Source organism: Bison bison, unplaced genomic scaffold (genome assembly GCF_000754665.1).
Source record: "Bison bison bison isolate TAMUID 2011002044 unplaced genomic scaffold, Bison_UMD1.0 scf7180017864461, whole genome shotgun sequence".
Lineage (NCBI taxonomy): Eukaryota > Metazoa > Chordata > Mammalia > Artiodactyla > Bovidae > Bison > Bison bison.
This window is the reverse complement of record NW_011495023.1, coordinates 18,927,199-18,945,391: the sequence shown is the minus strand read 5'-3', so window position 1 is coordinate 18,945,391 and position 18,193 is coordinate 18,927,199. Positions and strand designations below refer to the sequence as shown.

General features: G+C 38.5%; 1 protein-coding gene and 1 long non-coding RNA gene across 3 annotated transcripts in view; one reads left to right on the top strand and one right to left on the bottom strand.

Moving 5' to 3' along the window:
* Positions 1-18,193, bottom strand: part of MPP7 (membrane protein, palmitoylated 7 (MAGUK p55 subfamily member 7)) — a 225,280-nt gene that overhangs the window by 46,979 nt on the left and 160,108 nt on the right. The window contains exons 8-11 of the mRNA XM_010860036.1: positions 17,881-17,966; positions 13,398-13,472; positions 13,008-13,204; positions 12,472-12,536 (exon numbers count right to left, since the gene is read on the bottom strand). Of these exons, the coding sequence (XP_010858338.1) occupies positions 12,472-12,536; positions 13,008-13,204; positions 13,398-13,472; positions 17,881-17,966 (423 nt within the window). The remainder of the gene's footprint in view (positions 1-12,471; positions 12,537-13,007; positions 13,205-13,397; positions 13,473-17,880; positions 17,967-18,193) is intronic.
* Positions 1-18,193, top strand: part of LOC105003072 — a 178,834-nt gene that overhangs the window by 107,256 nt on the left and 53,385 nt on the right. The window lies entirely within an intron of this gene.

Below are 18,193 nucleotides of genomic sequence, written 5' to 3'. Positions count from 1 at the left end.
CCCTACTCACGCTCTCTGCTAATTCTTAACACTGGAAAACGAAGGCCTAGTTTGGTCATATCTGTTTTGTCAAAGGAGCCAGGAAACATGAAATTTCTCATGTTTGTGGGTCTAACAAAAATGGATCTTTTGCCTAAACACAGCCTGACAACTGTCTGTGAACCCCTTGATACAAGTTATTAAATGACTCATGATATTCCCCTTTCACCTGGATTGTGCCCTATTTTTATCCATAATTGGGGGGGGGCGGTGCAAAGCGGGTCTTCCCAGGTGGTGCTAGTGGTAAAGAACCCGCCTGCCAGTGCAGGAAACATGAGACACATGGGTTCAATCCCTGGGTTGAGAAGATCCCCTGGAGAGGGGCATGGCACCCACTCCAGTATTCCTGCCTGGAGAATCCCATGGACAGAGGAGCCTGGCAGGCTACAGTCCATGGGGTCACAAAGAGTCAGACACAACTGAAGCAACTGGAACAACCACAGAGTGGTCTCTTGGAAGGACTAAGCCCTCTGCACTTTCTAAAGAATGTTTTCCTGGGACCTGTGGTATCTGCAGGCTTCACTTGATCCAAGTGATAAAGATCCTGTGGTCTTAATTCCATCTAATCTCATCTGCTTTGGGATTTTGACCAAGGAACTACTTTCTATCTCAGAACTTAATCCTTTACCATCAATCCTTTATCTCTGCCTATAGATATGAACCAATTATCCTCTCCCACTAAACTACTCCTATCCTCAACTACACAAACCACCTTGACCTCAGCTGACCTCTCCCTTCACTGTCCACCCTCACTTGCAAGGCTGTGGCTTCCAGGAAAGTCATTTCTCAGGCAGCAGCAGTGATTCCGAGTTGCCAGATGCAATGGCATTTTATCAGGATTCATGCCCTTTGAGCTCTTGAAAGCAGCCCATTGTGCTAATCACCTTTGCTTTTGAGTTTCAAGTCATATCTACTAAATATTAACTTTATAAAACCCTACATTCTATCAGAGACATGTAGAATAAAACCTGTATTTCATTCTTTATACAAAGAATTATGTGAGTCCAAAAACCAGGTAAATGCTAATAAAATGTGTAAGTTCCTTGGCCTGCCGCTGAAGATCTCACGTCATCAAGCAGGATGATCAGTTTCCAGTGCTGCCATCTACTTGTCGCCCTGTGCTCTGCAACAGCCACCTCCGTCCATACTGCTACTCCTGCCCTCATCCCCTGGCACTAACTGTGATCCCGCCTAAACAACGGAGCCTGTTCCAGCATCCCCTCTCATGCGACTGACTCCCTCATTGCCCCAGCCTCAGACGATCATCACATCCTCTGAATTACTGTATTTCATGTGAAGTGAAAGTGTTAGTCACTCAGTCGCGTCCGCCTCTTTGTGACCCCATAGACTTGTAGCCCACTAGGCTCCTCTGTCCACAAGATTCTCCAGGCAAGAATACTGGAAAGGTTTGTCAGTCCCTTCTCCAGGGGCTCTTCCCCACCCAGGGATGAAACCCAGGCCACCTGCAGGGCAGGCAGACTCTTTACCGTCTGAGCCACCAGGGAAGCCGACATTCATCCAATAATGCTTCATGCCATAGTTCTTCAGTTCAGTTCAGTCAGTTCAGTCGCTCAGTCACGTCTGACTCTTTGTGACCCCATGGACTGCAGCACATCAGGCCTCCCTGTCCATGACCAACTCCTGGGGCTTACTCAAACTCATGTCCATCGAGTCAGTGATGCCATCCAACCATCTCATTTACATGGCCCTGCCCATTAGAACAAGACCCAGTTTTCCCCTCAGTCTCTCCCATCAGGAAGCTTCCATAAGCTTCTTATCCTTATCCATCAGAGGGTAGACAGAATGAAAACCACAATCACAGAAAATTAAACTGATCACATGGACCACACCCTTGTCTAAGTCAATGAAACTATGAGCCATGCCGTGTAGGGCCACCCAAGATGGACAGGTCATGGTGGAGAGTTCTGACAAAATGTGGTCCACTGGAGCAGGCAACAGGAAACCACTTCAGTATTCTTGCCTTGAGAACCCCACGCACAGTATGCCACAGTTCTTCACTGGAGAGATACACACAGACCAAGGATAGGTGCCCCTCTTTCTAGTTTGGAGACAGGCAGAAGTTTGCAGTGACGGCTTCTCCCTGTCCCCCAACTTCCAGGGCAGTCCACCCCTCAACCCCCAACAGACTCTGGCATGGCCACAAGACTTGTTCTGGCCAATGGGCCATCAGCGGATGTGATATAAGCAGAGGTTTCATCACACTTAGATACCAGCGATGGTTCTCTCTGTGGCTCTGCAGAGCCCCGAGACCTCTACATGGGTAGCTTACTGGAGGGTGAAAAACTATGTGGGACAGAAACAAGTTTGCCCAACTGAGCACCCCTGCCCCCCAGACCAGGCAGACCCCAGCCAAACCACCAGCCTGCAGCCATCCGTCAGGCCGACACAGACCAGAGCTGCCCAGCTGACCACAGAATCAGGAGACTAATCAATGCCTCTGGTTTGCAGCCATTAAGGCTTCTAAGATTGTAAGAGAGGATCGATTAATATACAGAGTATCTGGCACATTGTATTGTTCTGAATTGAGTGAAGAATTGAGGAAAAATTTAACCTCTCTCTGATCATCCAATTCTGTCTCTGTAAATTATAGTTTTCCCAGCATATAAATTAAAATACCCTATGTTCTGCAATTTTTTTTTGTTTGTTTTGTAGAATGAAAAGCTAGAGGGCAGCATACTGTAAAAGACACAGTAGGTATGATACCTACATAGCTGTGGATTTGAAATCAAGATGCAACATTTATTGTCTTTGGTAAATCCTGTAAGATTTCTGTGTCTCAGTTTCTTTTTTTTTTTTTTTTCTTTTTTTTTTTTTTTTTTTTTTTTTTTTCTCTAATTTTATTTTATTTTTAAACTTTACATAATTGTATTAGTTTTGCCAAATATCAAAATGAATCCGCCACAGGTATACATGTGTTCCCCATCCCGAACCCTCCTCCCTCCTCCCTCCCCATACCATCCCTCTGGGCCGTCCCAGTACACCAGCCCCAAGCATCCAGCGTCATGCATCGAACCTGGACTGGCAACTCGTTTCCTACGTGATATTTTACATGTTTCATTGCCATTCTCCCAAATCTTCCCACCCTCTCCCTTTCCCACAGAGTCCATAAGACTGTTCAATACATCAGTGTCTCTTTTGCTGTCTCGTACACCGGGTTATTGTTACCATCTTTCTTTTTTTTTAAGTGGAAAAAATACCACCAATTTCGCCATATAAGAGATAAGATTTTTTTTAAATTTAAAAAGGGAGGTAAGATATATATTAAATAACAAATGCAGGATCTGGCACTGTTCTTCAATAACCAAGAGATATTATCATCATGTACATAAATATTGCTAAATATTAATCTGAAAATAAGGAGGTTGAAAGATTTCTCTCTCAAACTGAGTTTCCATACCACTATCCCTCACTACTGCAAGTGAAGAATTTGTCAGTGTCCCGACACACAGCAGAGTGAGGAAAGGTCTGAATTGAGATGAAGATAACTCTGAAGGCTTTAACAATCTCTGGATATCTTGACTTTTGTTTATATCATCCCTTGGCATCTCCAAAGTGGAAAATTTTCCATCCAGAACAGAGGAGCAAGTTAATCATAAACTTTAATTGTACAGGGAGCTGATCAGTGGGTATTCTGAGGGGGGTTATGGGAATAATAAGTCATTAGAAAATGGAACCAAAGTTATTTAGGAAGATGCAAGTTATTTAGAAGTTTTGAATAATTTACAGCTAGCTAGATAATTTAGAGAAATCCAGAGACAACTAATTCAGTAAACTTACTTAGCACAGATAGATGCTTTGTCATCCTCTATCAAAAAATTATCATGGTTTTCAAAAATAGAGCATCTGGGAAGCTTCCTGAATAATAAACCAAATTTGAATTTATTTATTTTGAATTCCTTTGTGTCCAACCAATTGAGCCAGTTTAAAATAAAGGTTCATGCTACCCCCGACTGATAGCAGAGCATGCTAATGTAAATATGCTAATTTAAGACAAAACAGTGTAATGGCTTTGAAGAAAGCAACAGAAAGAAAGAACTCCTCTTCCATGACTAATTGCTCACCTAGATAGGTTCCACTGCTGATACCACCATATTCAGCATCTTCTGGATGGAGTGTAAGAGCAGACAGAACGAAAGCCGAGAAACAAAGCAGAACAGTTAGAAGCCCAGCCACAGATGCAAAAAAATAAATCACTTCAAACAGTCACAAAGCACAGCAAAGAACAGCCCTCACAATGCTACTCTTAAACATAAAACATTTTGTTTTATATTTAAGTTTACAGTAACATTTTGAAACAGCATGCAATTCTTTTTTCACGCTTCTTTGGAAGTGCCTTAATTGCAGTTCCAAGAACATTTTAACAGACTTGTCTGATACATTTATATTTTGTCAATCAAGAAAATTATACCACTTGATCCCTAAAGTAAATTTATTTTTGTAAGTCAGGCTCCTTGAGACTATGTAAAATATAACACTTATTTTGGCTCACTGGAGTAGACAGAAAGGTTAAAATGAAGACACAGCCCTTCTTTTGATTAAAAAAAAAATGAACGATGAAAACATTTTAAAATAAACAATATGCTATTAATTATTGCCAAGAATTAAACAAATACTGGGTTTTGCAAATCTTAAGTTTTTAATTTAAGTAGTGGGGTCCTAATTATTTTAGGCTTCTCATCTTTACACAAATATACTTCTAAAACTAATAACACAGACTGCAGAAATCAAATAGTTAAGAAGACGCTCCCCACATCCTTAGGTAATAAGTCTGTCAGTAGATATGAATAGCACTGTTTTCTTCATTTATCTTTGAGACTATTACAGATAAAAGTAATGTACTACATTAGAATACTGTGTATACTGCTGCTTTATGAAGCAAAAAAACAGGTGTACATTTCTTTCTAAAACAAAGTCCAACCATGACTGCGGGTACTATAATGTCAAGATCAAAGTTAGGATGTACAATGATCTTTTAAATATAAACGGCTTACTATGGTCAATTTAATCCTCTACATATGTGCACTAAACAAAATTACTAGACTATGCAGGGAAACTTGTATACATGTACCTTTAATTTCCTCTGAGAAGCACAAGAAAAGAAAAGGAGGAAATGATTAAATGTGCAGAAAATACAATTAAAGTAGGAAGATAGATACTGCACCCAAGGGACCAAAAAAAAAAAAAAAAATCCACCTACCACTCTCAACTGTCTCCTCGTCTTAGAAAAGCCAAAGGGAAAAAACAAATGTATTTTAAATATTTCAAAATAATTAGTCAATGAATAAAATAGAATAGAATAGAATCTGAAAAACTACATTTTAGACTATACTGTAGTTATGGTCTAAAAATAATGTATACACGTAAGCAGTGAAAACACAAAAGTCTTCATATAGTTTATTAAATACCCAAAAGGGAAAATAACCAGAAAAAACCATCAGCATTTCTTAAAAATACCTTCTATAAGGGGATTATATTAATTTTCATGGTACAGTTCTATTTCTAAACTATTTAGAACTAAGGATATTTCATGATGAAAATAGTAAAAAAAAGTAAACATTTTCAAAGCAACAAATTTTGCCCTTAAAGTGTCTATATATCCTGTAAATGTAACAATATCCTGACAACTGTCGTCAACTTATTATACATATGAAATGAGTCAGACAGAACCCTTTATTTTTATTCTGTCTATATTACATGATGAAAAGTATTTTAAGAAGTAATCTGAAATAATTCTTAAGTTACTAACAAGAAGGCATTATGAGTTAGGTTTGACCTAGGAGACTCCTCTTCAGTTAATGAAGGAGAGAGAACTGGATATTTAACAGAAGAACATTGTAACCACAAGTCAAGGCAGGAGATGTTTTGCTACCTGACCTTACTGAGTGAACAGGACCAATCAGAATAGCTCTCTGCTGGCTTCTCTCTTCACAGGACAGCACAGAAGCCAAAGAAAACACTTAGGAGAAAGTGTGCACAACATCTTATTTTTACTTTTCAAATACCCATGGGTCTTCAAACTGCGTTAGCTTTATTGGGAGAGTCATTTGCCAAGATGACAAGCTAATTATTACTATTCAGGTTTATAGTATGAGTCACTCAAGTTGTGAATTTATTTATCCTCATTTCTTAGGAGCTCTGAAATGCCACGTGCATCTAAAACAAATGATTAGAAAACAAACAATGAAGGGATGTGACACAGGATAGCCAAGCCCAACATCTAAGTAGAAATAAAAACAAGTCATGTTAAAGATTGACCAACCTGTGATCTCAGACAATTCTGCTGTAAAGCATAATAGATTGTCAAACAGAGTGTACTTTTGTGATAATACACAATAAGATAGACTGAATATTGCACTCTTGATTAAAGACTCCACATTACATAAATCAGATGATAAAAAGCCATGTCTCTCTCACACACACACACAAATTAAAACACCAAGTCCTCCACATAAAAATAAAATCTGTAACTTAAAATATATGCAGCATATGTACATTTCATATTCTAATAAGAGGTCCTAAATATGCTGCATAAATTCTCAAAAGAACATTTCCTCCTTGCAATTCTAAAGTAGGAAGAGATGGTATTTTTAGCATGACAAAACATACACATAAATATCCAATAGCAAGTATCATGCTTAATAGAACCCAGTAGAAAAAGCAAAGAGGAAAAATATATAAAAGGTGGATCTCAGAAGAGAGCTGGGGTAAGCTGCAGGACTCTTGCTTCAGTTAGGCACTGCTGAACGCACATCAAATGGATAATGTTACATAATTCTCCAACAACCCTATGAAGCTGGAAGTATTATCCCCATTTTACAGATGGGAAATCAGAGGTAGAGAGGGATAAGGCACTCATAAGTGGCACATGGGACATGGACCCATGCAGTCCAGTTCCAGAGTCTGAGTTTTGAATTACCATGCAATCACCCCAAAAGTCACTTTTTAATACCTGGAGCTTCAAACTAGGAAACCTAAGTTAAGGGAAGAGTCCCTGGAAATAACAGATTTCTGTCAAGTTTCCCGACTACCTCCCTCCACCCTCCACTACTCCAGCCTGCTGCCCGCCCAGAATCCTCAGCCTCGTAGGTGTATGCCTGCCAGGGGAGCCAGGGAAGGGCCTTCTCCTCTCCCAGCTGCAGCAAGAGTCCGCTCTACATCACTGAGCACCGACATGCAGAATGCAACAATTATAAAAAGCAGAGAGGAGAGACAGACCAAGGTCACAATGAGAGAGAGCAGTGTCCTCAGAGGGAGGAAAAGCACTGCATCCCCGGCAGGATGGACTTGTTGCTAGAGGTTACCAGAGTGGGACCCATCAGATGCTCCTGACAAGGAGAAACTGTCTGTATTGGTGGGATATTCTCTGGGGCAGAGTTAGGCCCCACTCTAGAAACTGCTTTCTCAGACCACACACCCCTCACTGTACTCCCCTACAGGCTGCAGTGATCCATGACCACAGAGCAGACCTCTAACCACTGGTCAACTCTCTTACCTGTATGAACCAGGGTCCCAGGACAAAAGGCAGAAGACAGTACGGTTGAGAATCTCTCACATGGAAAAGCTAAACACATACACCCTGACAGTCTTATCTTTATGTGTGTATTGCTAAGTCACTTCAGTCGTGTCCGACTCTGTGTGACCCCATAGACGGCAGCCCACCAGGCGCCCCCGTCCCTGGGATTCTCCAGGCAAGAACACTGGAGTGGGTTGCCATTTCCTTCTCCAATGCAATTATGTGTGTGAGGAGATCACAGTCTATTGAGATGAAAACTAAGCAACAACAAGAAAGGTCTTCACCTCAACCATCTCATGACCAGATGTGCAATTTACAACTTAATTCATCTACACCTCTTTCTACACAAATTGATCTTTGATATCTCCCAAAAGGTGTCGGGGCAAAAAAGTATTTCTCATATTTTTAAAACCTCATATGTTTCTCTTACACACAATCCCACCAATATTCAGAAAATGTGTGACAAAGTATTAGACACACAAATTTAAGAACATACTCTATTTGTTAACTTTTGAATTAAATGTATGTATGAAAACAGTAAATAAACATTATCTAAGATGCCAGGAAGAAGGGGCTTACTCAGCTTGGAAAGTACTGTTACAACAACCTGTAGAGTAATGATATATACATATATATCGTTTGGCCTTCCAGAACACTGGTACCATGTGAATGAATTCACTCTTTTCCTCAATGTTTAAACTGTATTGCTAGAAGACTGTGATCTTCAGTTCACAAAATATTTGTCTTTGAATGAACCTGGTGACACTCTATTTAAATGGACACCCTTTGACTGCAGTTAAATGTTTTCTTTTTTACCCACATGATAACAATCAAAATTGGTTAAAACAAATTCTAAAATATTTTGTCTCTACCTTCTAATTTTTAAAAAGTCAGTAAGTTGTACAATTATTTTTTATAACTGGAATTCTATTAAAGCTATTTTGTAAAAGGAAATATTTTCATTAATATTCAATCATTATTAGAAATATTCAGGTATTTATACTTTGATAACTAAAAACAGGTAAATAAGCACTGTAAATAAAAATACTTGAACATTCTGCAGTAAAATAGACTCCATGAATAAGAGCCTTTTCTGAATCCCACACAGACTCGATTTAAATATAAATTACATCGAATTGAAGTTAAAGTTTATGCTACTAAGAAGCTAATTCCTAACTTATATACTTACGTTTCAATAGAAAGGGAACAAATAATATTTCAAGTAATCAAAGAAATTCGTATTTCTTTTTAGAAGTTAGGTGACATCATATGGCATTACATACGCAACTGAACTATAAAAATCAGTTTTGACAGAAGAAACATAGTTCCTTTAAATTATATTGACACAAGTATCGCAAGCTGCCAAGTTGTCTGTCAGGATATCTATCCCTACGTACCACTTGAAACATAAAATGTGCTCGTACTCAGCCCCAAACACCCTGTGTCCTTCTGCTGCTGCTGCTGCTAAGTCGCTTCAGTCGTGTCCGACTCTATGCGACCCCACAGATGGCAGCCCACCAGGCTCCGCCGTCCCTGGGATTCTCCAGGCAAGAACACTGGAGCGGGTTGCCATTTCCTTCTCCAATGCATGAAAGTGAAAAGTGAAAGTGAAGTCACTCAATAAGTGTGTCCTTCTGGTGACTATCTAAACCCTCATCACAGCAAAGAACACGTGTCAGTCTTCCAGCTCTGTTCTTCTGTCTGTATTATTAACATTCATTATGTGACAGCCCAGCATTAGATGAAGCAGGGAAGGCAAGCAGACAAAACTGCATATAAACTTCTTTGTTGGAAAGACCTACTGTACAGCACAGGGAACTCTGCTCAATGTTACGTGGCAGCCTGGATGGGAGGGGAGTTTGGGGAGAATGGATACATGTAGTATATGGATGGCTGAATCCCTTTGCTGTCCACCTGAAACTATCACAACATTGTTAATCAGCTACACTCCAATATAGAATAAAAAGTTAAAAAAAATTTCTTTGTTGGATAAGAGGAGGAGGAGGAAGTGGAAGAGGAGGAGATGAATTGCTACGTCAAACTTCTAAGATTCAGGAATGTTTTAGTTTTAAGAGTTCATGTTTTAGTTTTAAAGAATGTGTAAGAAGCAAATTATTTTGTTTGAGGAGCCCATTTTTCTGGATATGTATTAGATATACGTGGATTCTTAAGGAGAGGAACTATAATTAAGCATCAAGGTTGAATACCACATACACTCAGAATTTTGCATATAAGGATGGCAGTTGTAAAGCCTGAGGAAGTCTTCTAATTTTATTCAGAATAAAATTGATTTCCTTTATTCTGGGTCTCATGGAGCCAGGAACGAGAGTTCTAGCATAAACACAAAGGCAGAGATAACACAGCCCTGGGATGCTCCAACCCTTCTTGACTTCTACACTCACATTAACTGAACCCCTATAGGACCAGGGCCATTACCCACAAACTTTTCCTCCATGCAGACTTCAGTTATACAGTTTACTCTTCATTTAAAATAAAGAGTAAAACACTAGTAATGCAAAAGCAATCACTTTGTGAAAAAGTTAACTGGCTAATTTGACATTTTTAGATTAGTCATTTTTCTAAATTCCATGCCTTAACCATTATCTTTCGAGGTTTTAAGTGCCCTTGTGAAATTTTGTGAAGAAAATTTTTATAAACATGAGTTTTTTCCATAAATTTATAAATACCAAGGTGGATTATTCTTCTTTTAGAAATTTTATATTAAATCAGAAACTTTAAAACCTATTATATGTTATTCAATGTAATTAAATAGAATGATTATAAAATATATATAGATTTTTTCAATAAAATGAAATATAAAAATAAAAGACTTTATATTAGCTTTCTGCTTTTCTTCATAGTATTATTCTACAATTCAGCAAAGGGCATGAAAACATGAATGTCCTACTCCAACAATCTAAGTACCAAAAGTTGAAGTCCAGGAAGTGTTGAGTCAGACGGCTTTTATGAGATTCTGTTACATTAAAAAAAAATCATTTTCAAATACACAGGCTACAAAACAAAGTGCTTTAAATGCTTTAAAAAATGTTCAGATCCAGTGCAATCCAGTTCAGGGGTTTATGAGACAACATTCAAAGAAATTTCAAATGGAATTTCAATTCTTTGAGAATAAAGACATTGGCTTTCTATTTAATTTTCACAGAAATATAAAGCTTCTCTGAACAAGGCTGTATTACTATATGCTAGTGATTTATTCCAGCTAATATTGACCAGATTTATTTTTATTTAAAAATAAGGAACACCTAAATATGAGAACAATGCATCTCTCAGTGAATCAAAATCTAGGTTATAAAAAAGAGAGAGAAGAAGAAAAGGAAAAAAAGGTGAAAGGACCTCCACATTCCATAACGACAAGTCTTCGGGCTCAGATACCAGAGTTTTAACATATAAAAGAAATTATGTACATTCAAAGACAAAAAATCTCCATTATAATTAGTGCTTCTACACACACACCCACAGACAAACACACACACCCTCTTACATTCACAAACATTTACACTGAAACCAGTGGGGAGAGCTGTTAAAAAGACAACCTCTCTACTTTGTACAGTTCTTTAAAAAAAAAAAATACATCTATCAAAAATTTTACATAAGTGAACATTCATAATTATAACCAATTGTACATTTCTACATTGTCTAAAACCCAAGCCAATTTGAGTATGCATTCAGATTTGAGTAGAATCACATCTACTTCATTTTCAGGTTACACGTATTTTGTCCCACATATATAAGAAGTGTGCAGGCCCTCAAATTCAAAAGTCCCTCAGAGAGCAAGTCGGGTAGGGGCCTCTGGATGTGCTCCCAGTGAAAATTCATCACGCTGAACAACGCAACACTCTGGTTAAACTTGAAGCCCTCAGTGTCACAGTCCATTTGGCTGTCTACGATAAGGGTTTCTTCCTTCTGCCCAGACTGAACAGAGCAAGAACAAGCAGGCTTTTGCATCAGTGCTCTGCTTGAAGCCTGCTGGTGAGATTTATACTCGACTGCAGTTTGGCTCCCTTCTAACGTGATTCCTGGGCTCTATGCTCCTACTAACTGACAGAAATAACAGGAGATGTGAAAAGCACAGCGATACCAAAAACAGATGTTGGTGTATAATTCCAGGACCATTTATTTGCTCATTTCACCTTTTAATGTACAATTTCTATGCTGAAAACAAAGGGCTTTTTAAAAACTCTTAAAATACCTAGAACCATGAAACAAAGAAGATAAAACGGGACATTTAAAGATAAGCTGGGGACTTATAAGAGGTGGGAGATGGGAAGTCAAGAGAGGCTGAGAGAAGGGTAGGTTGAAAGAAAAAGCACACTATCTCTTCCAGCAATCCTACATCCTTGTTTTTCTTACTCTTATTTTCTTTTAATCTAGTCTGGTAATAACTCTGAACAGACAGGGTGAAGGTCAGAGCTTCGTTTTGACTATGATGTCAAAACAAACAAGGAACAAAACAGAACAAGAACAACTGTTTTAGGCACAAGTCCTTTTGTGCCCAAGAAAATGATGGATTTTTTTTCCCCTCTAATCTTTACCAAGAATTATCTAAACCAAACCTCTTAGCTTTACAGAGATAAGAGATGCATTTTAGGTTACAATATAAAATACCTAAATTCAGAAAACAAAAAGAGTAGCAATCTTTTTTTTTTCCTTAAAGAGTGAGTCATGGGTTTATTATAAACAACCCCAAAGACCCCTTTCTTCAAAAGATTCACTTTGCCATTCCCATTACAAATTTCTTACTTGTTGGTTCTTATGAAAAGATGATCCAAAAGTTACCACATGTAATAGGGCCTCTTATTCTACCACAAACACCTGCTATAATAGTCAAAAATAAACAGCAAGGTTTAGGTTTTCTGCATTCTTATTAACAAACTTACATGATTTCCTACTGGAAACTTTCAGGGGCTGGACTAATATTTCTGGTCGTCTCAGAGCCAGTCTCCTGAGGAAAAGAAGGTCAATATGCCTATCAATTTTCAGGACAGATCCAAGACTAATATAATACCAAAATACTAAAAGTCTTAAGAAAAAATGGAAAGTTGGAGGAAAAAATGAATACAATGCAATCTACTCAAATTAAGAAATAAATCCTCTAACTTCCAAATTTTTATAAATTCTCCTGACTCTGAAATCACTTTTTTTTCTTCTAGCTTTCACATCAATGCAGTTTCAGATATTAATGTGCTATTTTCCATTTGCTTCATAACAAAAAGTGAATATGACCTGAGACTGTCATGTTATTTTTGGTCATTATTCATACTTCATTAGACAAAACAGAAATCCAAACCTGAGGGATAGAGGCTTCGAAGGCAAGGTTTCAGGGCTTATTTTATCACAACTATGCTGAAATGGTATTTTGCAGGGAACAAAAGGTCAGCTGCAGACAGGCCATGATTCTGCGCCAGGAACTCACCTTTCCTGGAAATGCTTAGAGGGAATCAGTCCTGCTCTGGGGTTGGCATCTCCTTCATGCTTTGCTTGCCACCACGTTGCATCATCTTGGCTCATAATCTGAAGAATATCTCCCTTTTTGAAAGAAAGCCCGGCTTCCTTACATGGAATTGCTTTATCCTCATTAGGGTCATAGTCAAAGAGGGCTTTGATAAACATCTAGAAGAGAGTTCCATTTACGATGAATAAATATAAAGAGTAAATGTGAAATGGCCAGTATTCGTCTAACTCTGATTTATTTAAAAAACAGAATATTAAGGTCAACTTGCTGAAACAAAAAAGATATGTATTGAATGGAAAAACATTAGTTCCTCCTGGGGGGAAAGAAAAAGGATTTTTAAGGAATGATTACCTTGCCTTCCTTCGATGGTGTCTCTTCTTTGATGCTGGGTATAATCTTAAACGTTATTGCACCCTGCGACTGAGCCTGTTATCAGAGGAAAGAAAGTGTTATAAGAAAACCTCGGGAACCAAAGAGAAAGGAACTAAAATAGGTAGAAAATGAAATGATTCTGAAAATTTACAAGCTTGGGATTTTCTACTCTTAGATAAAACAAACCAAGGAAACTATTTTTGTAGAAATTCCTGTAACGTGAGAAAGTGCTAAAGTTTGTCAAATAAGTTAAAAAACATTAACCACTAAATCCACTTTTACCTCCTGTGTACTTTAAAAATGCCGGTGAATATATTACCATCCATGTTACTTCAAAATAGAAACACACTATGCACAGTGCCTTACACAGACAGGATTAAATGCAAAGAACAGACTGCGTGTGAGGCTCAGACCTTCACATCCAAGGATCTCATTTTCAGGGACAAAATACCTGCAACTGTCAGCAATGTGGTTACAGATACATGACCCAATCAGTTGCAAGGTTCATCAGAAACATAATGAAGAACACTCATCTCTATAGATTCTGGTTAGTAAGTAAAGTACCAAATGATGTAGATTAATTAAAAGATGAAAAGATCATCTAATTTAATGAAAACAAGCAACAATACCCACGATTCTTTGCTGACTACCTCACACGACAGTAGGTAACAAGGACCTACTGTCTAACACAGGGAACTCTGCTCAGTATTCTGTAATAATCTATATCAGAAAAGAGTCTGCAAAAGAATCTGTGTGTGTTACTGGATCACTTTGCTGTACATCTGAAACTGGCAGGACATTGTAAAGCAACTATACTTCAGAAAAAAAAAATTTTTAAGAGGAGGTCTTCCTTTAACACACTCTTATACCATTCTTTCCCTTCTTTTAGCGTTTGTCATAACCAGATCTATATAATTACTTATACAATTATTTCTTAATGTCTGTTGAAGAAATCGCTTCCAAGTTTTACTGATCAAACTAATTATGTTTCGAGTGAACATGAAAGGTACTGAAAGTGTTAGTTACTCAGTTATGTTCAACTCTTCACGACCCCAGGCTCCTCTGTCTATGGAACTCTTGAGGCAAGAATACTGGAGAGAGTTGCCATTCCCTTCTCCAGAGGATTGAACCTGGGTCTCTGGCATTGCAGGTGGATTCTTTACCTTCTGAGTCATCAGGGAAGCCCTAATGTCTGTCACACCCACTAAACTGTAAGCTCTGTGAAAGTTCTAAATATCTGGTACATATTTAAGAGGAATGAAGGATGGAAGAAAAGAGGAAAAGGTGGAGACAGGAAGCGAGGGAGAGAAGAAGAGTGGACCTCTCGGAGGCTCAGCCATCAGCAAGTGCTGTAACCAGGAAAACTGTTTGGTTAAAAAGGCCCCGACTGGTACTGTCTGTCAATTTCCATGATGTGAATACTCCCATCATGGCCAATTTTAATGTATCAGCATAAAGTCACTGAAAGTCAAGATGGGAAAAGCTGCATAGAGTCAGCCTTTTTTCACTTTTTAAAATTTTTACTAGAGTATAGGTGATTTACAGTACTGTTAGTTTCTGCTGTACGGCAAAGTGAGTCAGGTATATATACACCTATTCTTTTTAGATTCTTTTCCCATATAGGTCATTACAGAGTATTGAGTAGAGTTCCCTTTGCTCTACAGTAGGCCCTTAATAGTTATCTATTTTATACATAGCAGTGTGTATATATGTCAATCTCAACCTCCCAATTTATCCCTCCCCCATTGCCCCCGGGAACCATAAATTTGTTTTTTTAGATCTGTGACTCTGTTTCTGTTCTGTAAATAAGTTCATTTTTTAGAGCATAGAATCAGTTTTGTCAGTATATGGAAGCAACTCTAGTGCAACATAGACATTCACATAAAATGGGAGTTTAACAGCATAAATATCAGAATTTCATAAAGGAGTGATTTCAAAATGATAATATTGTTGCTATTGCTTATCATAAAAGTAACTCACTAATCTTACTAAGAGTATTGAAAGAAAGTAGAAAGAAAGCAAGTCTTCTCAATAATCTCTTCCCATTCTTCTAGTTTGTGCATGTGTTTTAATTTATGTAAAGCCCTTAAAACAAGTATCACTAAGGGCTCCATCAGTGTAAGCAATCACTAGTACTATTGTTCGGAGAAGGCAACGGCACCCCACTCCAGTACTCTTGCCTGGAAAATCCCATGGACGGAGAAGCCTGGTGGGCTACAGTCCATGGGGTCACTAGGTGTCGGACATGACTGAGCGACTTCACTTTATTTTTTCACTTTCATGCATTGGAGAAGGAAATGGCAACCCACTCCAGTGTTCTTGCTTGGAGAATCCCAGGGATGGGGGAGCCTGGTGGGCTGCCGTCTATGGGGTCACACAGAGTCAGACACGACTGACGCAACTTAGCAGCAGCAGCAGCAGCAGCAGCAGCACTATCGTTATTACTAAATCATAAGGTCTATCAGCCAGTGTGGACACTTCACAATAATCCATCACTTGGGTGAACAATTATTCAATCAGTGCAACCTTAATAGTTTCTAGACATTTTTAAACTATCTTGTTTATACACATTTGCCAAATTATTTCCTTAGGGTTAATTTGCAACAGTTGAATTTCTTGTAAATGCTTTTGTGTTTGTGTGTGTGTGTATGTGTGAGAGACCATGCTGCATGGCATGTGGGATCTTTGTTTCCTGACCATGAATTGAACCCATGCTCCCTGCAGTGGAAGTGCAGTCTTAATCACTGAACTGCCAGGGAAGTCAATAGCTGAATTTCTTATTAAAGAGTACACAAATTTAGAGTGGACAGTTTCAGCTAGCCATCTCAAAAGATGCTATTAGTTTATCCTACCAACAGAAGCATATAAACATTATTTCCTTATAATCTGGCTAAACGGAGAAGGCAATGGCACCCCACTCCAGTACTCTTGCTTGGAAAATCCCATGGACGGAGGAGCCTGTTAGGCTGCAATCCATGGGGTCGCTAAGAGTCGGACACGACTGAGCGACTTCACTTTCACTTTTCACTTTCATGCATTGGAGAAGGAAATGGCAACCCACTCCAGTGTTCTTGCCTGGAAAATCCCAGGGACGGGGAAGCCTGGTGGGCTGCCGTCTATGGGGTCGCACAGAGTTGGAAATGACTGAAGTGACTTAACATAATCTGGCTAACTCTAGGTGTTATCAAGCTTTTAAATAACCACCAGTCCAATATTTTTCAGACATCATGTTTTTTGGTCATTTTTGTCCGTACATATGCTTTGCTGTTCTATAACTGCTTTTTTCTTAATGATTGTTAAGAACTCTCATATACATTAAATATGAGCCTTTAATCATATAAATTGAAAATATTTTGCCTATAACCTCATTTGTCTTTTAAATTTTATGTACACCATCTTTTCCTGTAGAAAAAGTTTTCAGTTCTAGTCATTACATCTATTTGAATTTCACATCAAGGTTAGAAATTCTTTCTTGGCCTTTTGGCTAAGATCAAGTGTAGTATGGGGGCTTCTCAGGTGGCACAGTAGTTAAAAAAAAAAAAAAGTACTAAAGAATCTGCCTGCCAATGCAAGAAACACGAGATGCAGGTTCAATCCTTGGGTTGGGAAGATTCCCCGGGAGTAGATGGCAATGTGCTCCAGTATTCTTGCCTGAAAAATTCCATGGACAGAGGAGCTGGTGGGCTATAGTACATGGGGTCACAAAGAGTCAGACGTGACAGAGCAGACATGTCATGAGAGTCAGACATGACAGAGCACAATGATTTTTTTAAAAACTGAATTTGGGGGAATTTAGTTTTGTGTGAGTTGTACAATAAGGACTATTTTTCTAACTGAATAATCAATTAATCCAATACCATTTATGAAACAATCTCACTGCTTTCACACTAATTTAAAATGTTATCTTAATCATTTACTAAATTTTCATATACACTGAGATCTGTTTTGAGATACCAAGACTCTTGACAGGTTAATAATATGTTTTTATACATAACAGGGACAATCTCTCTTTAGTCCTTATAAATAAACAAATGAATTTGAGAATTTATATTGCCAAGGCCTATAGTAGTTTCATTCCATTTTAGACTTAAGATATCTAAGTTAGTTTCACTACTTTATATACCTGGAAGATATAGGCCCCAGAGATAAATGTATCACTGGCAATGTGTATTAAAGACCTAATTTGGAATGGGCCCTGTCAAACTCCTGACCTACAGGAGCTCGTTGAATCTTCGAACCCTCCAGTGAGAGATTTACCACTTCTTATTCTAATTTTGTAGATGAATACAGGGAAGCAATAAAAAGATGAAGGTATTTTCTAAGGACATACAGGGATTAAATTAATAGAGTCAGGATCCAAATCCTGGATTGCCGAATCCAAATCCTGTGTTCATTACCAGGTCTGAAACACAGCGATTCAATTTCATTTTCATCGCAATTTTAAAATAAATTTTCAGCTTACCAAGATCTGGATTATTTCCTCAGGCCTTTTATCCTCGACCGGTATCCCATTCACTTCCCTAAGTTCATCGCCAACATGAATAAGACCTGAGAGAAAGCAAATTCAGAAAACCAGCAGTATTACCTACAAAAGAAACCATGGTTTGTGACTGTGTCCACACTGAACACGCCGTGTGGTCCCCCAGTGCCTGTGAGGGCAACATACCTCATGCCTCTCAGGTTTCAGAGGCTGAGCCCCTGGAGAACGACTCCAAGACCACAACCTCACAACACTGCCAAAGGAACAGCAGCAGCATCTCAGTCTTTTTCTAAAA